The sequence below is a fragment of the Protopterus annectens genome, chromosome 11.part0, assembly GCF_019279795.1.
Source record: "Protopterus annectens isolate FY-2018-M chromosome 11.part0, PAN1.0, whole genome shotgun sequence".
NCBI lineage: Eukaryota > Metazoa > Chordata > Ceratodontiformes > Protopteridae > Protopterus > Protopterus annectens.
This window is the reverse complement of record NC_056745.1, coordinates 1,326,370,117-1,326,392,219: the sequence shown is the minus strand read 5'-3', so window position 1 is coordinate 1,326,392,219 and position 22,103 is coordinate 1,326,370,117. Positions and strand designations below refer to the sequence as shown.

Below are 22,103 nucleotides of genomic sequence, written 5' to 3'. Positions count from 1 at the left end.
GGATTTGTAGAGTACAGGGCCCACTGGATGCTGTGGTTGTCTACATGTTGTGGTAGTTTGTGACTGAAAGAAGATTGGATGGGTCATGAGATAAATTTGGTGGGAATGTGGTGCCCAGTATATCCCACCTGCTGTTTGGATATTTTGGGGACCAGATGCAACTGAAGGAACAAGCCTACCTAAGATCTGAGTTACATGTAGTGCACAATAACAGTAGTAATTCTTTAAATGAGTGCTCACCTCGTTATTGCATTATAAGTAGAGCTAAGCTGCCAGCAGGGCACAGTGCTTTATATCAATGGGCATGGTAACATTTATTTTGATTGTTCTTCATGTATGACCTACTGTAAATGAAATGGTTACTGCCCTTGCTTTTAATTGATACTATGCATGCTACGTGACAAATGTTTTAATGCTTTCTTCATGTTTATGTATTTCTGCAGGTTTGTGCCCTGACTGGGAAGCTTGGGACCCAAAACAGCCTGTGCAAAATGCCCGTGAAGCCATGCAGCAGGCTGATGATTGGCTGGGAGTGCCTCAGGTATGTCTAGTAGAGCAGTCTAGGTTTGGTCCATGCAACTGCTTGGAAGATGTGGCTTTATATGTAACCTGGTGAACACGTATACATTGGTCTTATGAACAGCTACCTGCAGATCCCAATAGTATGAGATAGGGTGCCCCAAAGGACAGTTCCATGGAATTGCAGTCACATTTTTAAGTGTTTTTCCATGTGTGTGGGCTGGATCTTTTCTCCTCCATAGCCTTCCTGTAGGGGGATAACCCATGCACCATCCCATGTTAAATATACTCACCTCTAAGATAACTACATGTCAGTGGTAGGGATACACTGGCTTCTCAGTATTAGCAGCTTGTATAATCAGCCAAGATTAACAGAGAATGTCTTTTCCTGCAGTAATTTCTACAAAACAGCCCTGGCGTTCAAACACTTCTAACATGTTTCTTTAGCTTTTTTTATTTTATTTTCTTATACTTTACTGCATTTCTACACATGAAGCGTAATATTAGCTAGTACTTCTAATTTCTACAGAGGTGTACTTTAAAATATGTGTTTTCTTTTTTTTTTTTTAGTACCAACTCTCCTATTTATTTAGGTAACCAATCATTTTATTTCAACTTGTTGAAAAATTATTTCAAGTTTTTATGTTCAAAACAGCATGGTGGTGCAGTGGTTAGCATTGCCGCCTCACAGCAAGAGGTTCTCCGGTTCGATCCTCGGCTGGGGTGCCTTCTGTGCGGAGTCTGCATGTCCTCCCTGTGGTCGCGTGGGTTTCCTCCGGGTGCTCCGGTTTCCTCCCACATCCCAAAGACATGCTGCAGGTGGATTGGACACTCTAAATTGGCCCTAGGTGTGCGTGTGAGTGTGCCTTCTGTGGAAGGTTGGGCGCTGGGCTGGCAACTCGACACCGTAAAACTCCACTGCCATTCAATGTGCGGACAAGGTGATCCGCTGTGGCGACCCCTAACCGGGAAAAAGCCGAAAGAAGAAGATGTTCAAAACAGCATGGACTTGTGTTAAGATCAAAAGTACTATATTTTTGTGAACTTGTCTTACAAGTTTTACATCTTGTGTTAGCATTTTATATACTATATTTTTGTGAACTGGGCCCTACAGGTTTAAGTACTGTATTTTCGGTGAAATGGACGTACAGATTTTATACCATGTGTTAAGGTGTTAATTATTGTTAATTGTTGTGTTTTTGAACTGGTCTTACAAGTTTTACATATTTAAATTAGTTATTTGTTTTTTTTTTTGTTGTTGTTTTTTTCATCTTATGTTAAGGTGTTGAGTATTTTCCTGAACTGGTCATTCAGGTTTTGCATCTTGTTTTAAGGTGTGAATTAGTGTTTTTTTTACTTGTCTTATGAATTTTACATCTTATGTTAAAGTGTTAAGTTCTGTATTTTTGTGAACTGTCCCTAGAGGTTTTATATTTTCTGTTAAAGTGTTAAGTACTATATTTTTGTAACATGGTCCTATTGCATTTGCATCTTGTGTTAAGGTGTGAATTACACTATTTTTGAACTAGTCATACAGGTTTTACATCCTGTGTTAAAGTGTTAAGTAATGTATTTTCGTGAATTGTTGTTACAGATTGTATCTTGTGTTACAATGTTAAGAACTACATCTTGTGAAAAGGTAACACATGTTTTGCATCTTGTGTTATGATGTTAAGAACTATATTTTTGTGACATGGTCCTATAGTTTCACTTACAGGTTTTATATCTTGTGTTGTTTCTAAAATGGTACTACATGTTGCATATCTTACTTTCCACCTTAGGTCAATTTAAAACTAGACTCAAACAACATTTGTCACTTAACTGGCTATGTCAATGTATCAAGCCTGGCTAGCTCTCTCTAGAATGTGTAAAAATCTGTTAACCAGTTTACTGTGTAATTTAATTTAATCCTGACTTGTGCTCAGGATTATCTGTAACCTGTGGAACTTTGTTTAACTTGCTTACTTATGTAATCTCTGTAAATAGTCTGTTTGTAATATGTAATGCTGGTATTATGTAATGCTGTATCTGCTTACCCTTGGAGCTTTTCTCCCCGGGCCTCCGCTGAAAATGGACATGCATCCAGTCAGACTATCCCGGTCAACAAATGTAAAATAAAAAAAATAAAAATAAAAATCTTGTGTTAAGGTATTAAGTACTGTATTTTTATGAACTGGTCCTACAGGTTTTGCAGACTGTGTTCAGGTGTTAATTGTTGTGTTTATTGAACTGGTCCTACAGGTTTTATACAGATTGCTAAGGTATTAAGTACTGTAATTTTTAAACAGTCTTATAGATTTTACATCTTTGTCTTAAGTTATTAATTGTTATATTTTTGTGACTATTGCTGATGCAATTTCAACAATTGGCTAAGTTTCTGGTGTCATTCTAAGGGGATCCAGTATCTGTCTGCCTGGGATGACATGACTGACAGACTTCAATGCTTTGCCAGAGATGGCCTGCATCTGTCATCCCTGGGCTTCTGGATCCTGGCCAAGGCTTTTGCCACCCCTATAGTGCCTTTCTTAGGCAGTGTTCCAAAGACTAAATTGCCACTACAACAGCTACAAACAAATGCAATCTGAGGGTCATGCTGCTCAACGCTAGAAGCCTAAATCTCAAAATGCACTCGCTCGAAGCTCTCCTTAAAATGGAGAACATCGACATTTGCACTGTAACAGAGACCTGGCTCAAGGCAGCAGAAAGCACCCCTGCACTAGCAGGCTATAACTCATTCCACACCTTTCGGCCCCAGAGCTTGGACCAAAGCTCCAAAGGCAGTGGTGTTTCCATATTCATAAAGGATGTGCACACCTCCAGACTGGTAGCCCAATATAACGCACCTGAGATACTTCAGGTGTAGCTAGCATTAGGTAAGACAGCAATTCACGTTGTAGCCTGCTATAGGTCCCCAACCATGTCCCAAGACTCCCACTCCACATTCCTAAGCACCCTGGAGAATATTAGGGTCCAACCTAACACTCTCATACTGGGCGACTTCAACTACCCCTCCATTAACTGGGAAAACTACTCCTGTACCAATACACTTGCCCAACGCTTTCTAGAATTCATTAATTCCAATGCCCTGGACCAGCTCGTTCTTACCCCCACTAGAGGTAGCAACATCCTTGACCTGGTTATTACTAACATGGGCGACCATTGCTCTACACCAGTAGTCAACTCCTCCTGGTTAGATCCAACCACAAACTAATCAACTTGGAAATCCACATCCCTCCCATCCCCACACAAAGGTAACCACTATGAAAAACTTCTCCAAAGCTAACTTTGGGCTCCTAAAAACAGAGGTGGCTAACTTCATGGCACCCATGCAAATGGAGAATAGTTGCATGACTGCCAAATCATACACCAATGCACTGTACGAGCACGTACACAAATGCATGGATCTCACCATACCCAGTAGAACCAAGACGGTCTCTTCAAAAAAAAGGTGCCAATCTGGTGGTCCCCTGCCATAAACACCTGCACAACAGAAGGAGGAAACTGATGTAGAATAAGGTGAAGTCCCAAGACTGGAAAAACTCCCATATCAGCCTCAACAAAAGGTTGAGATCTCTCATCAAATCCTCTAAAGCTAGCTATGAAAACAGAATTGCAGCAGATAGTAAAGACAACCACAAGGCCTTCTATACTTATGTAAAGAATCTCCATGGCAATACCCAGATTTGCTCTGAGCTACTGCACAATGGTACCTCCTATACCAAGCCAACAGATATTGCAAATATACTGGCCAATAGATTCAGTGCCAACTTTACCCCTCTCACCCACCCAAAGAACCAATCACAATACCAGTAGATTGCCAGGCACCCAGTATTACTGCTGCACAGGTTAAAACAACACTGTCCAAGGCCAAGAATACAGCTACTATGATACCTGACATTATCCCCGGCTGTGTTCTACATGAACTACTGATTGAACTGGCACCTCACCTGTGTACCCTGTTCAGTCACAGCCTCACCTCAGGCTTTGTCCCTACCGAACAGCACACTACAAGGTGGAGGATTTTTCTTTTATGACCTACCCTTATTCCCCCATCTCCTATATCTGCCAGTATGTCCAAGGGGTGAGCGCGCAATGGGGACATGCTGGTGAATTGCCACACCTCCACAGCAGCGCAACCCATGTTCTTCCATTCTACTTCCCCCACCTCCACTGGGGATTGTATGGAGGGAGCACCCCTGTGACTTTCCTCCCCTTAGGATAGACATGCCCATCCCTCTCTGCCAGCGCATCAGACATCTGAGCCGCTAATCAAACTCAGATCACCTGGGCTTTATCCTTCTGTGTGACTATGATGGCTGAAGGGACCATTTTTGAATAATTGTGCATTTTACATGACTGGATTTGATCCACTGTCCTACTTCCCTACTGCTGATACTCTGGTTCTATTCTGATATTTTGTTTCAGTATTTTGCAAAGTACCTCTTTCAGAAGGTATAACCTCATCATAGGTTCTGAACTCCATGCATTGCCTCATTTTTATTTACCTCGTTCTTTTTTTCATTCCATTCCTGTTGACTCAGCAGCCGCCTTCTCTGTCCGCTGGCTTAACTTGTCCCACATTGTTCTTCCAGCCTCCATGTAACTCTCGTAGCCTCTGTCTGCATCATTGCAGTTCTGACAAGGCTGAAATGTGGTGCTGAATGATACAAATAAAGTGTTTATTACCTAAGCAGCACACTGCCTAATGTTTGTATTGGTTTAAGACTAGATTTATTTCTGTCAGTAAGCACCACTGTTTTATTCAGTTACTGGTTTCTAATCTGGCCCCATTTTTTGCTGTTAAACCATGGCATGCCCCTATAACTGTTCCTCTATTTTTCCTGGCCAGTTTGGTATGTTTACAACAACACTATCTTTCAGTAAACACCTGCATCACTTTGGCTCTGTTTCTTCTCTTATGTTTTCTGTTTTTCTTTTCTTCTGTCAATATTTCTTGCCCGTCCCCTCAGCATTCCCCTCCCTTTGCTTACATAAGCTAGTCAGTGACAAAGTTACAGCAGAAATAGTTACAACATGTGATTCTGTGGTTCCACATGAGATGATGTATAGTGCAAATGAGAGTTGTAATATGTTGTTGGAGAACAGGATTTGAGGACTCTGAACAATACATAACACATGTACCCTAGTTCAATTTTAAATCTTTTGGATGTATAAAATCCTGCATGTTAAATAATGATTGGGATTTGTACAATCTGTACTGCTAATGTTCCTACCAGGATGTTAGTGACACAGGATTTTTGGGTCTGCACAAACTTCTCCTGCTCGACTTTGCACTAATCCTGATGGAAGTTTATAAAGTTTGCTTCACATTTTCTGTTCAGGTTGTTGAGAACTGGCTCACACTTGCATCCAAGATTCCAGAAAAGCAGGTTTATATAGCATGGCAAAATGTAATGTTATCAAATCGAAAAGAAGAGAGTGCTCTGTGTCATGTTCTATTAACTGAGTCTATTGCTGTTCCATGTTTATACAACATATTTCAAGTGTCTGTTTTACAAATGTACTTATTCTATTAATAAAGTTTTCTAAATATTCTTTGTTCATCTTATGTTCCTCCTCATTAGGTTATTGCTCCAGAGGAAATCGTGGACCCCAATGTGGATGAGCATTCTGTTATGACCTACCTGTCTCAATTCCCTAAGGCTAAGCTGAAGCCTGGAGCTCCCCTGAGATCTAAACAAGTGAACCCCAAGAAAGCCAGGGCCTATGGAAAAGGTATGCAGTTATGGGAAAGTGGAAAGCACTAAATGAAATGATAAGTTTTCTTCCATTTGACAGTGATAAAAGAAAGATAAGGACACATTTTGTATAAGCATTTGAGTCTATGTGAGCAATATTATTCATTTTTTTCTTATTTGTGTGCCTGTCCTTTCCTGTGCATATCTTGGCAAGTGACCAAAGGGTGGGCTGGGGGGTGAAATGTGCACAACAAGAAGATACCAATCACTTATGTAAGTAAAGCAGTCCTGCTAGCTGGCAGTGCAGAGGATTAAAGCTCTAAGCTATTCATGAGTTTGCCTGCTGTGTGAATCTGAGCAATAACTAGACAGTACTCCCAGGTCACCCTTGAAAAGGGACGCTTGTGTCCAGTGGGCTCACCTGTTCATCAAATAGATACAATATAATGTCTAATAGTGGGAACTGGAAAGGCAGACAGGTATAAGACTGTTTCGTGGTACTTTTCAGTGATAAAGGGCAATCTAGTCATGGAGATAGAAGATAAAGCACTCTATCAGCTCAATTAAGGTACTGGTGGAAAAACTGACATTAACACAGAAGAAAGAAAAAAACAAAACGTTCCTGTACGTAGTGGCACCATACTTCATATGACAGATTCTCTTCCCCAGCTGGTAGTTCAAGACTTGATTTGTTTAAATACCAGATCTCTACAGTGACCTAGTGGCTAATCAACTACATTTGTGATGTCTTATTTGACCTGACTTCTTCAGTCATGTGGGACTTCTCTCTAAAAGTCCATGCATGAAAGTAATAATTACTGCCCATCTGTCCAGTTACATCCCTGTGTTTTCTAGTGAATCCACCAGCTATACCCAAGTCATATCTGCTTACAGAGCATTAATTGTTCTCTTTCCTCTGTTCATTCACCCATCCCTGTTACCACCCCAGCCCCTGTCTTGTATTAACTGGCAATGCAGAATTCAGTTTTATATACTCATATTTTATTTTGTTACATGCACTTTAATGGATTTCAGTGTAACATAATAACCCTGCTTTAATAAACTCAGATCTTAAAACAATTACTAAAACTGTAACTATTTTACTGTTTATTAGCATTGTTCCCACAGCTGCAGACAACAATTCACTGCTACAAGGGGTTAAGTAGAGAAGTTGCCCGTGTGGCAACTTCAGTTGGAATAAATTTTATTTTATAGCCAATACAGTTCCCCACAATTGTTTATCAACCCCTGTAATTAATTATTAACTATTAATTGAGTTATGCTATTATTTTGCTTCAGGTATTGAGCCTCATGGTAACATGGTGCTGAAGCCAGCAGAATTCACAGTAGAGACCATCCATGCTGGTTTGGGAGAGGTGCTTGTCTATGTTGAAGACCCAGAAGGGCACACGGAAGAGGTGAGTAGCCTCTATGGGATACAAACCTGTGCTTTGCATGTGTATGGCATAAGGGACATGTGAGATACAACAAAAAATTACTAAGATATGATGGGTATTTGCAGCATTAAACTGCCAAGATGTAAATTTTTCATTTTTTTATTTGTTAATCAGGTAAGTGACTCTGTCCACTTTTGACTCATTTCAGGCATAGCCAAGGCCACAATCACAAGGATAATATGTGTGAGAGGGAGTGAGTAAGTGTGTAAAATAGTTGAAGAAAGCCAATTCCATCAGCGTATGCTTCCAGTAGGTGGAAAGAAATTGGATTACTAGAGGGAAAAAATCAAATATGGGGACAACCTGCAAACTGCGAACAGACAGTAGTCTCAGGCATAGCTCTCAGTTGTCCCTGACCTTGTTTTGCCTCATGTTTCCTCTGCTCCCTGTGAAATGTCTGAATGTCTGATGCTCTGACAAATCTCTGAGGACTATAGTAAATCAGTAAGCTAGACATTAGAATTGTATACTTCTTATTCATCAGGAAATGCATATTGGTGCAAAATATGATGCTCTATTAACTGCTGAACTGAATTACAGTAATACTTACAAATAATCTCTGATTTTGAGCCTTTGTCGCCCCATTATTTTTGTTTTTGTCCAGAATTGTTGAGATGCATGGTCTGAGGTGAGGATTGAACCCCAGCTCTTGGACTGGTGAGGTAGAAATTTTAAATACTAGCCACCATGCCGTGCCGTGAAGTTAGCCACCTCTGTTCTTACAAGCCCAAAGTTAGCTTCTATAGTTATGTAAAGAACCTCCATGGCAATACCCAGATCTGCTCTGAGCTACTGCACAATGGTACCTCTTATACCGAGCCAACAGATATTGCCCCAAATGATGTGGATACTCTACAAAAGGGCCTTACAGAAACAGATGCTTGGTGCCAGAGCCATGGGCTCAAGCTCAGTGCCAAGAAATGTATTGTTATCCCCTTTGGGAAAAAACATGTATCCATGAATTACCATATAGGTGGCAGTACACTAAACACAGAAAGTGTGATAAGAGACTTAGGGACACAGGTGGACAGTGGTCTCACCTTCGATAACCACATCGCCACAACAGTCAGGAAATCCTTCTATGTGGCACACCTCATCATGAAGGGCTTTTCATCCAGAAAAAAGGAGGTCATTGTCCCACTGTACTCATCCCTCATTAGACCCATTATAGAATACAACGCCCCATTTGGTATGTACCTCTCAAGACATCTGCAACAACTGGAAAGGCCTCAGAAATACCTCACTAAAAGAATCATAGACCTAAAGCAGATGCCCTACGCTGACCGCCTTAAAAAACTCCAGCTATACTCTGTCGCATATTGTCTACTCAGAGGTGATCTCTGCTTAACATACAAGGCCATGTCAAACCCAGAGCTGTTGGACATGCTACACTTAAAGAAATCCCAATCCCTCAGAGCTACATGCTCCAGGGATCTAAACCTTGTCATCACAATAAACAAAACATGCTGGAGGGATAGGTTCCTGACCCAGAGACTCCCCAGACTCTGGAATAGATTGCCCATACATGTAAAGCAGAGTGCCTCTTTGGACTTCTTCAAGAGGAACCTTGACGATTGGATGGGAGAAAGGAAATTCACCCCAGGGATCACGTCAGTCGTCCTGCTAGACAGGGGTCCAGGAAAGTAAATAATGTGGGAAGAAATAGCCAGGGAATTGTTATGGCTAGGCTTGTATAGGCCCTAGGGCTGATAGCCTAGTACCAATCTATGAACCTATGAACCAATATACTGGCCGACAGATTCAGTGCCAAATTTTACCCCTCTCTCCTCCACCAAAGGACCAATTACAATACCAGTAGATTGCCAGGCACCCAGTATCACTGCTGCACAGGTTAAAACAGCACTGTCCAAGGCCAAGAATACAGCCTCTATGGGACCTGACAATATCTCTGACTGTGTTCTACATGAACTACAGAGTGAACTGGCACCTCACCTTTGTGCCCTGTTCAATCACAGCCTCACCTCAGGCTTTGTCCCTACCGAATAGCACACTGCTATAGTCATCCCTCTCCACAAATGAGGAGTGACTACAGACCCTGGGAACTATCACCCCATTAGCCTGATAAGTCTGATATGCAAAGCTATGGAACCCATCATCATGGACCTAATAAACAAGGATATAGGGAATCTCCAAACTCTGTATCCCACACAGTTTGGTTTTGTGAAGGGTAGATCATGGCTGCTCAACTTGGTCGACTTCTTTGAGTTAGTCACCAGAGTTGTGGATGAAAGCAGGGTGGTTCATACAGCCTACCTTGATCTGGCCAAGGCCTTTGATACCATTCCCCACTCAGGAATCGTAAAAAAACTCACTAAGCTAAGCATCAACCCCTATATCACTAGGTGGGTTGCAAATTGGCTCACAGATAGAACCCACAGTGTGAAAGTAGCTGACTCCAAGTCAGACTGCTGACCAGTCACGAGTGGAGTCCCACAGGGATTGGTCCTGGGTCCTCTCCTGTTTGGTATCTACTTCTCAGAAGTCCAGTCCAACATGAAGGGACTCTAGCTGACAAAGTTCACAGATGATTGCAAGTTGGGTGCCATTATTAACTCTGCAAGTGATGTTGACATCCTACAGAAAGGCCTCACTGAGACCAACGACTGGTGTCAGAACCATGGCCTTAAGCTCAATGCCAAAAAATGTGTCATCATCCCCTTTGGGAAAAACCTAATTCCCATGAACTATCACATCGATGGTAGTCCACTGAACACAATAAGGTGTTATAAGATATCTGGGAACACAGGTTGAGAGCAGCCTCTCTTTTGAAAACCACACTGCCACTGTGGTCAGAAAGTCCTTGTATGTGGCACATCTCATTACTAAGGATTTTGCATCCTGGAAGAAAGAGGTCATTGTCTCCATCTACTCTTCCCTCATTAGGCTATTCATCGAGTACAAAGCCCCATTTGGCATGTACCTCATTAGACACCTGCAACAACTGGAGAGGCCGCAAAAGTACCTCACAAAGAGGATCCTAGGCCTTAAACACTTGTCCCATATGGACAGACTCAAAAAACTCCAACTATTCTCTGTCTCATATCGCCTACTTAGAGGTGATCTCTGCTTGACTTATAAAGCCATGGCTCTGTTAGAAATGCTACATTTAAAGAAATCCCAATCCCTCCACACCACATGCTCCAGAGACCTCAGCCTCATTACCATAATCAACAGAATGTGCTGGAGGGACAGATTCATAACCCAGAGACTGCCCATGCTATGGAATAGACTTCCCATACTTGTCAAACAGAGCACCTCACTGGCCCCCTTCAAGAGAAATCTTGATGAGTGGATGGGAAATAGAAATTTCACCCCGGGGATCACTCCAGTTGCTCTACTCGACAGAGTGACTAGAAACTAAGGGCGGGTGGCACAATGCCAGGGTAATCCTATGGGCTAGGCTTTAAAAGGCTCCAGGGCCATTAGCCTAGTACACACCTATGGACCTATGAAGCATGCCATCTTTTCCTGGCTCAACCAGCACTTCTCTAATCAGTGAATATGAGCTCTAGTACATTTGGTCCCAGCAAACATTACTAGATAGAAAGTGTGTAGTCAAATACTGATGACTTACTATGTACAAGACAACTGGCCAGTGTAGATTTGTAAAACCAAGCAGGAGATATGAGCTAAAAAGTGATATCTTACCATGTTAGAGATATATAATCATACAGGAGATGTGCGATTATCACAGAAAAGCCCATTCAAACTGGCAGACGTTTAGTCATGAGGGAGACAGCTATGCTGGTAATACTGTATGAAAGATACCCAAACATAAAGGGCACACCCAGATGTGTAGCAGGTGTACAGCTGTGCTGGAAACATTTAAACACCCATCCATCCATCCATTGGCAGTAACCTCTTAATCCAACTTACAGTTGTAGTGAGATAGACCTTATCCTGGAAACAACAGCCACAAGGTAGGATGCGCTCACAGGATCTGAGTCCAGTGCAGAGCAGCAGTAATATAACCACACATGTGCTCAGGTAGTTAATCTAGGCAGTATATCGTTGGAAGTGAGGAGAAACCAAAGCGCATGGTAGAAACTCATGAAAATACAAACGGAAATGGCAAATTTTATATAAACATAGTTAAGGCCAAAATCAAACCTTGATTAAAGAGGCTTCTTGCTGCAAAGAAGCAGACAGCTATCAAGCCATATAGTAAAACATACAGCCTTGCTAGAAGCATATATTCCAATATGAAAAAAGTTTATCCATGTGTTTCATTACAAATCCTGTGAGGACATATGTTCTGGAGTTTTACTTTTTGAAAATTGTTTTATGACAGAACTGTCTTTTGTCATTCATTTAATGGGAAGCACAGATATCTGGGATATGACTTGCCATAACATGAATGTTTGACAGTATATAAACAAACTAGAAGCACGTAAGGTACTTTACAGCACGCTAAAGTTAAGTCTGAGAGGATTGAAGAGTGGCTTGAAAGGTCTTTTATGGTAAATGTTAAACTGAGTTTTACCTGCCAAGTGCTTTGAATGATGTACTAAAAAAGGTACTGAGCCAAGGTGTTGGAAATGTGCTTCAGTTTGTGGGGATGTTTGGAACAGTTAGATAAGTCTGACAAGGAAAGTGATGGCTTCCATATGGAGATGGACAGCAGAGGTGTTAAGAGGGATGTTTAATCTTCAAGTCAGTAATTGTAAATGTCACACCGATACAAAAACTGTGGAAATTTACAGTCCTTTTGGAAAGTTTACAGTGGCAATCGTGGGAAAGAATAAAAGCAGGTTGAACAAAAATATACTTACATTATGCCGTCAATATAAAATTAAACAATGATATCAGACAATGTGGAATACACAATGCTGAAACAAAAATGTTTCAAACTGCTGGCAGAGAGTTATGCGGTTTGGCCGAGCAGTATTGTTATCTGTGCTGGAGCCAATAAAGCTCTCCAATAGCTAACAGTCTCCAAGGGCCCATGTACCTAAATGTCTGCCAGAACTCTGAATATCTTCCACCTAGCTAAACATATCTGGCAAATGTGACTCTTCTGGCAGCATGTATCACATGTGAGAAACATATGACTTGAAAAGTGTGCCTGAGTGCTCCATAAAGCAGATAAAATGCAGATTCACTTCCATTTATATATGTACTGTACTGTACTGTACTGCTAGAAATGCTAACGTGTGGTAAGGCTACCTGCACACAAGATGTTAGACTTGCACACAAAAACTTTCAGGCATCTGGAAATTGTTTTAGCTAGCAGTCACCAAAGGGAGGCACACTATGCAGCAATGTCGATGCGTTAACATTCTGGACACTTTTTCTCTGCATGGTACAGAGTCTGCACAGCACAGAGGATTATGATTAGGCCTGTGATTATAATCAACTTGTTATGTGCTCAAAACATGGAGGTCAATAATTTCATTTTAACAGCAGAGCAGATCAAAGCTAGAGGTTAACATTTCTCGGTAAAGTGTCTGGAACAAGTTTCTATTTGTGTCAAGGGCTATTCTCAATCATTTAATCAAGAGGAATAACTTTGCTGTACTTTTGAATTAACGAGATAAAGCAAAGTCCTGTGTGCCAAAATTGAAGATGTGTGTTGTAAAGCAAGAATAAAAAAGGCATGATGGCCTGATGTCCTGAAAGCAACAAGGACCATGACATGAAATGCTTGGTACAAGCTGGTATCAGCAGTGTATTGCTGGTTCTAAGTATCAGTAATTATTATAGAAATAAAGCTATCACATTTGCATTTTAATGTTTATATGTCTTTTTGGGCAGAAAGGTTTTAAAATGCTGCATGACACCTAAATTATTATTAAAAACAAGACAGAAGCAGTTTCACAATATGGAAGGACAAAACCATGGCTGTGATGTTAGTAACCCAAGTTCAACACGTGAAATGGGTTCTAGAGGAACTCAACTCAGTGGGAGTTTGGGGCTGAAAATCCAGTAGCTTGTCATTCCATGTTAGGGGTAGAAGCAAATAACTCATTACTGCTCTATCATGGAGACCAAGGACACTGCCAATAGAGTACAAGCACATGGTGGCACAAGGCAGCAGGATGGTGTCACTGACGCTGGGTACAGAAGCATGTATAGCTCTTGTTGGTACTTCCACCATGGTATGACTGTTAGCAAGTGATAGCAGGGGTTGTAGGTAAAAAGATGTGTGGGTGCTACATTGCACTGATAGCCTCCTTCCCACCAACTGTGGCCACAGGCCATTCCACCATCAACAGTAAGTGTTGATAGGAATAGGAGGGGGGAGGGTGGTGAGAAGAGCTACTGTAGTAGGGGCAAAAAATATTTGTTGAAAAATGTAAGATAGAAAAAGAAAGGTAGGCACTAGAACCAATGGATTTGTTTATATTGGTGTGTTGCCATTATTATAATCTTTTTTTTTTTGCTTTATTTATTGAATTCTAGGCTAAGGTTGTGCCCAATAATGACAAGAACAGAACCTATCGTGTCACTTATGTGCCCAAGGTTGCAGGACTTCATAAGGTAAGAATGATTTCCCTTTAGTATCAAGATATTACAGCTTACATTACAATGAAGCCCACCGAATTCCACTGTTTTAAAGAAAACCTAAAAAGTCAAGAAGTTAATATACATTTACATTAGTGAAAACAGAATCTCAATAAACATAGCATTTTATACTATATGAAAAATCAGTAAGACTATCTTTTTGTAATTTCTTATGGGCAAGTTACTTCATTTGCTAGTTAACTGTATTCTAATGCACATAAGCAGAGTGAATGAAATGAAGTTAGTACTATGCTAAGAAATAAAAATATGGTAAGTAACCTGCAGTACAGCTGAGAACTGTATGCCTCAATGTGAACTTCAACTAAATCAGTAGTAGTTGAAATAGTAGACAGCTATAAGCTGTAAAAGAAATTTCTGTTCAGTTAAAAAGACTGGTCCACCACAATATGTTTATATAGTGGTACTATTATATACTACAAACACTTTTTAATGCATAATAATGATTATCACATGCATGTACATGCATGTGTACATACATGCACGCGTGCGCGCGCACACACACACACACACACACACACACACACACACACACACACACACACACACACACACACACACACACTTTAGTAGCATAGCATGCTTGACTGTATTTAGCATTATAGGTTCATAGATTCATAGGTGTTTACTAGGCTAACAACCACAAGGGCCTTTTTAAGCCTAGCCATGCATCTAAAATCTCTGATGAGTTCTGATACCCTTGATAAGTGTAAGCATGGGCCTGGGAGATGAACCATTTACAGGTTACCTGTCTGCATCAGAGACATAGGTGCCAAACCAGGGATGAATTTCCAGTTTCCCATCCAATTGTCCAAATTGCATTTGAATTGGATTAGGGAGGAACTCTGCTTCACATGGATGGGGAGCCTGTTCCATGGATGGGGTAGTCTCTGGAATACATACCTATCTCTCCAGCAGCTCTTATTTATATCACTGGCAATGTTTTAGTCATCAGAACAGGTAATTATGACACTGTTTATTTTGTGGATATGCAGGAGGTCCATCAGAGTAGGGTCTGACAATGCCCTGTATGCCAGGCATAGGTCTCCCCTCAAAAGCCTGTAGGAGACAGAATACAGGGATAGGGCCTTGAGGCACTCTGCATAGGACATATTACTTATGCCCTGTATTCTTTTAGTGAGGAAATTCTGTGGAAGTTCCAGTTGCTGAATGTGATGGTTAGGTACATACCAAATGGGGCATTGTACTCAATGATAGGTCTGATAAATGCCGAATACAGTGGCACAATGACTTCCTTGGACTTAGATGCCATACCTTTGTTTATAAGTTGCTCAACATAGAATGATTTCCTCACCACTGTAGACACATGAATATCAAAGGCTAGATTACTATCTATGTGTGTCCCTAAGTCCCTGACTACTGGGTCAACTCTAAGGGGTGTGTTGTCAATATGATAGTTACCAGGCATGGATGACTTCCCAAAGGATGATATTATGCATTTCTTGGGACTTAGTTCTAGTCCATGGCTCTGACACCAGTTGTTTGCCTGTGTCAGCCGCTACTGGAGAACATTTGTGTCAGTGTCAGATTCAATTACAGCCTCTCATATGCAGTCATCTGCAAGCCAGAGATCACTGACATTGGCCTTGACTTTTGAGAAGTAAATGCCATAAAGGAGCAGTCCAAGGACTGATCCCTGAGGGACTCCACTTGTGACTGGCCTCCTTGCAGAGGTGAACTCCCCAGTTCTAACTTCCTGGGTATTAACAGACACTGTGTGTGGTAGGTTTCAGGAAGCTAGATGAATATGAGTTTCTGTATAAAAAAAAAAATCTATCATAAAAAGTTTGAGAAAGCAAAAACGCTTTCTCGAGGTTACATCAGATTCTATGCTACAAATGTCACCTTGCCAACTTCCAAGTTTCCTAGCTGTTATAACCTGACCCTATTCCCACAACCCACTGGCAATTCAGAAGGGAAGGGACCCCTGAATTTATATTTTACAGTGACGACTCCACATGCCATACAGAACACTGACAAATACAGAGATGGAAATTTATGATTTTTTTATGACAGTCCTTTATGCTGTTATAATGAGGGTTGTTACCTTTATTCCATTTGACCCTCTGTCTAAAGATGCCATACCATTTAGTTATCTGACTACCAGTCACATCTTTCTTTCTTCACTCTGCTCCTATATTGGAAGGCTTTATGTATCCTCATGAGGTGAGTCACCTGTAGAAGTAAGAATGTTCCCTCCCCAGAGAAGAAAAGCAATTCCATAGGATAACAGTCCTCCCACCAGCTTAGCCTGCCCCAGTGAACTATGCCATTATGCAGTTTTAACTCTTCCTATACAAATGCATTGCATATGCATTTTATGTTATAATTAAAACTGTAGTCTATGTTAAACATCATGTCAGTAGAGCCCATATGATCCAGACATAACTTTACTGAGTATGACTGGCACCTCTAAGTCATGTAAAATGGTAATGACCGGATCTCTTTGTCATGATTTCTGCATTATAAACTGCATGGCCCAGAGCTTGCTAAAATAACTGGAAAAATGTCTGCACTAAGACCAATCAGGTCTGGTGGAATTAAGACCACATTAGCTAGAAGCCAGTTCTCACCTGCTTCAGTTTCTAGATAAGAAGTCGTGACTTTTTTCATGTGGAATTCCAATTCCTTGTCTACAGTTTGACATGAAGTGTACCTGTCTAAAAAACATGTAGCCACTCACATTACCACTCGCATTACGCAACTTACCTGACACACAGTTACAGAACACATATCCAAAGTTCTCTACCATTAGAAGCTTTCTCCAGACTTTTTTCTTTAACAGATTCTCGAGCCTGAGTATCTTCTTTCAGTGTGAAAAGGAACTTGTTCTATTTGTGGTTTATTTTCTCCTTTTCTGTCATTCCAGGTTACTGTACTCTTTGCTGGCCAGAATATTGACAAGAGTCCTTTTGACGTCAACATATCTATGGCTGTTGGTGATGCAAATAAAGTAACAGCCCGTGGTCCTGGCCTTGAGCCAGTAGGAAATGTTGCAAACAAGCCTACATACTTTGATATCTACACAGCAGGTATGTAGTGCCTTTCCAAGTATCTTTATATGTTAACATATACTCATTATCATGTATATATATATATGCTATCATATACATTATATACATTATATATTTGTATAAAAGTTAAATGGCACAGTCACACAGTCTCAGACTGAAATTAACTGAAATAATTCTTAGAGAAACCCAGTAAACATAATTTGGTCTGTGTCACCACCAGCTAATGACTTGCTTATGTCTATCATTAACCTATGTATCCAGATGTCAAAGCCACAAAAGTCTCTGATACTTAATGGCACCATCAGTACATGACAGTGTTTGCATTGTTTTTAAATTCCTTCCACCTTTTCCAGGTTAGGTTTATGTGGGATGAAATATTCATATGTCATTATTAACAGGTCCTACATATAGATGTAAACAGGAAATTGCCATGAAGATAGGGTGGAAGGTTCTGAACAACTCCTTCAGCAAAAAATCACCACGTCAAGAACAAAAACAAGTTTATTCTGCAAAGCTTTCGGGTCAATACCCTTCTTCAGTGCATTATAAAAACAGTTAATACATACATTTTAAATAGGAGTATCATTTAATCACATGTCAGCCAGCTAACCTATCACACATTTTATCCCATCCCCCTCATATAATTATTATGAAGAATTCATAAAAAATGTTCACATGTCAGCCAGCTAACCTATCACACATTGTATCCCATCCCCCTCTTATAATTATTATGAAGAATTCATAAAAAATGTTCACATGCATTTTGCAGTCTTCAGGTTTTGAACAACTCACAGCTGAATCAGGATACTGTCTTTTAGTATATATTTTGCAGTCACATTATTCTATTGATCCTGCGGGTGTTTATTGCATTTAATCTCGAACCAGCATATCTGATACACACTTCACATTTTGTTAATTATTACTGCACATAAACCATAATGCCAATAGCCAGCAACTCCTTCTTATTTATTATCAGCTCTCCCACGATCATATCAAGCACTAAAGGCAAGAGCTGATTGAGGGAAGCCATCATTTAGACAGCATTCAGGGGGTTTGGGATTTGGCCCCCTTGTGGCCAATGTGTGCAATCACAGAGACAAAGTCCTGCAATGGCTTGTCCTTCCATTACACGCATGTATGCTCCAAGCACAAGTTCTGCAGCCTGTTTGCGGCCCACTGTACTCTTGTTTCATTGTGCCAGTTTAACATAAAAGTAGTACAAACTCACTCCTTTCCACTCAGGGTAAGTGAACTAGTGTCAGCTGCTCACACCTACCCTTCCTGTTACACCCTCTCCTCCACCTCCCATGCTGTCAACTGAACCGTAATTATCAGTGCCAAAGTCAAGGCTTTGTCCATTAAAATCATGACTCAGATTCCCCGGCTGGGGTGCAAAGTGAGGCTCACACCTGAATTAAACCTGAAATGGTAACACAACTACTAAAACACAACAAATAATTAACAGTAAAAACTGTTCACATAGCACTGCTGCTGTATAATGCAAAAACAGTGACACAAGGTCATAGCATTGCATCTGTTCACAATGATTTTATAAATGAATGGCTGTACTACTCTGTAAGCTAACATCCCATTGATTTCCCCTGGTACATTTATGCTTATAGCATTACCCCACAGTTATTTATGTACATGGGAGTGCAGTGCATACTGTGCTGTGAATTGCTTCCTACATATTCTGTGCTACTGTGCTAACACTCCTGAGTGGAACTACTGATGTGTTGGAAGCTGACTTGTGACATCTGTTGTTTATATCTGGTATTCCAGGGGCAGGAGCTGGTGATGTGGGTGTCGTCATTGTTGATCCTCAGGGTCGTCGGGACACTGTTGAAGTGGTTTTGGAAAATAAGGGGGATAGCATTTTCCGCTGCACTTACCGCCCTGTAATGGAAGGACCACATACCATCTATGTCACCTTTGCTGGGGCTCAGATTCCCAAAAGCCCCTTCACTGTCAACATCTCAGAAGGTAAGACATTCCTCATTGGCACTGTCATTTATAAACCATTCTATAATGAAACCAAATGAATGCCTGCCTGTTTCTTTTACAGTAGTGTTTTCATTTCATTAACAAGAACTGAAGCCATCGTAGCAGCTGCATGTTAAATACTGCACACTATTTCAGATGATGTTCTGGATATTTTAAAACCTTAATCTAGTCAGATGATTTGAAAAGGAAATAGCTAAATGACTTGTCAGTTGTAATTCTAATGCCTACCTCTGACTGTGGACTTAGGAAGTACACTGTAGCTCCTTATGAACTACTTTCTATTCTAGTGCAGAGCTATTGCAAGCTTCACAATTGGACCTGTGGAGAGCTTATCACGGTTATGGTTCTGTGAGAGGTGTAAGACAGGATTGGTGCTCTGAAGAGGTCATTAATGACAAAGGATTTCTGGATTTAGAGTATCTTACATGCACACCATATTTGATGTCATAACCCTTTTTTCTTTCTTCCCATAATGGTTTACTGACTTACCTGAAAGTTATATTTATTTGCAGGGTGCATAAGACAATGCAAACATGCAGACATGCAGCCTATTTATGTATTTATTTAGAGAAGGTTTGGGCAATGTACATTTCTGATGACAAAGTGCCACCTCTTGTTACAAGCTGGTTTGAGACAGGACCCTTAGTTGCACATAACATGTTTTGTCCACATGTATCCTACATTCACATGAGTGATCCTCGTTTGAATGGGACTCATTGCAAAGGAAAGTAAGGATCAATTAAAACATATGGTTATTTGTTTCTCTAAAGGAGATGTTTTTAACGAGACGTTGAAAATGAAGAAAAACTGTCTGCCCCAGGAGGCATTAAAAGCAAGATGCCACATGATGTGATTTAAAAAAGTATGTCAAATAAAGCAATCAAAGACACAAGGAGAACAAAAAGCCTATAAACAGTTACAGACAAATCTCATGGGGGTTCTGTTACTTTAAATGGGCAGACAGGATGGGTATAATGTTTAGTGTGCTAGCAGCATCTATGTATGAATGAATGCACATGTATATGCACTTGCATGACTGAATGTTTATCTGCCATAACCACATTCAGAATCTTTTGCATAAATTCTGACATATTAAAGTAACAAAGGGGAACTGTAGCAGAATGTTGCCACCTTTACCCACAAAAAATCATTCTTTCATATTCATTTTATCCACTATAAGACAGACGTGTTAAATAGTCACAGTAGTAATTACTGTAGTATAGAAGCACATAAAACCAAAGAAGTTGTTCAGCACATTGTGAGCAGCACGGTGGCTTATTGTAAGGTTTTTACCTCACAGGTCTAGAGTAGGGGGTTCATTTCTGATCTCTGGTATAAAACTGTGTCAAATTTGTTTGTTCTCCCGATGTACCAGTTTCCTTTCACTTCTCCAAAACATGCTGGCTGTTTAATGTGAAATATGCTCCATTTCTGCATTTACCCTTGCCCATGATGAACCACTTCACCTACTTGGATAACATGTAAATAAATTAAACACTATCCTATGTTGAGAAATAATAAGTGTCAAAAATGTAAATCCATTCATCTCCAAAACTTTTTGTGCCACATTTGTGTAGTCATATAGCTTGCTGCCAATCAAATCCACTCCAGTCTAAAAAAATCTACAGAATTAGGGCCTCACTGAAAACAAAATGGTGCAGCCATACTAGATTACCTTAAACGAATATATAAAGCAAGGTTGACATTAGAAAGTTGTAAAAGTTATAGGACACGATAGGACAAGGAATGATGAAGCTCTGTAAATGTGTAACATCCTGTTTTTTCAGGTTTGCCACACATCCAGTCCTAGATAAAAGGATAAAATCTAGAAAAACTCTATAAAATTGAAAAGTGAGAAACATACTTAATTCAAGTTTTTCCTGGTCCATAATACAGTCTTGTCTCTTTAATTTGGCAGAGTCCTGCCACTTCAATTAAAAATTAATGAGCTGTTATATGCTTTTAAACAGGAACTTTATTACTTATTTTTATTGAAAAATATCAATATTAAACTATAATCCACTCCTTGGTCCAATTCCCAGAGAAGACATTTTCCTTTTTTGTAAATATTCATTTTTTTAATTTTCTAGGTAATTCTCTCTGATAACTGAAATATCTTTTGTCACCACACCACCAAAATTGAGATGTCACTACTCCTTAAAAAGTTCACTGCCCAGCCTGTTATTCTTCCCTTAGTTCATGGACTGTAAGGTCAGAGTGTCACACTGTAGCAGATACATCTGGCTGTTGGTTACTACTACAAGAGCTAGCTGTGCATCCATAGCATATTACTACATAACAGCTGTTTTAATGAGAAAGAGAGGTATATATTTATTGGATAAATCTACTGGGAGTGATATACTTAAGATTCAATGTAATGATAACCTTGTATAGCAGATTGTCACCATAAGCTGGTATGGTGACTATTTATAAGTACACTAGCGGCCACAGATTATAACATTTGGCCTCAGGCAACCATCTTACTGCATGTAACTCTTGTTTGCTCGTCACACTTCACCACAGAAAGCCTGTCTTTGAAATCTGTGTAAACCATAAGATGTTATGATCCTTTTTCTTTTTCTTTGTTTTTTTGTCACTTATTGATTACCTACTAACCCTGGCAACATACAACCCTTAAGACTCCTCTAAATCTGTACAAGATACTAGCATTTGAACTTCCCCGTTCATCAGCAAGCTCTGTGCTGACTGCTATATAACTTTATTCTAACTACCCTTATACACATAAAACTTATTTTGAATATTCAAATGTCTTATGCTAGTTGCATACCTTGGTATATCACTTTGTCATATAGTCTATTCATCGAATCACTATTCATCAAACTCAC

General features: G+C 40.2%; 1 protein-coding gene across 7 annotated transcripts in view; it reads left to right on the top strand.

Moving 5' to 3' along the window:
* FLNC (filamin C) overlaps positions 1 to 22,103 on the top strand; it is a 287,042-nt gene that overhangs the window by 117,733 nt on the left and 147,206 nt on the right. For all 7 annotated transcript variants that reach the window (XM_044088643.1, XM_044088642.1, XM_044088641.1 and 4 more), the window contains exons 3-8: positions 444 to 541; positions 6,105 to 6,255; positions 7,518 to 7,636; positions 14,099 to 14,176; positions 17,109 to 17,271; positions 19,036 to 19,236. In XM_044088643.1, the coding sequence (XP_043944578.1) occupies positions 444 to 541; positions 6,105 to 6,255; positions 7,518 to 7,636; positions 14,099 to 14,176; positions 17,109 to 17,271; positions 19,036 to 19,236 (810 nt within the window). The remainder of the gene's footprint in view (positions 1 to 443; positions 542 to 6,104; positions 6,256 to 7,517; positions 7,637 to 14,098; positions 14,177 to 17,108; positions 17,272 to 19,035; positions 19,237 to 22,103) is intronic.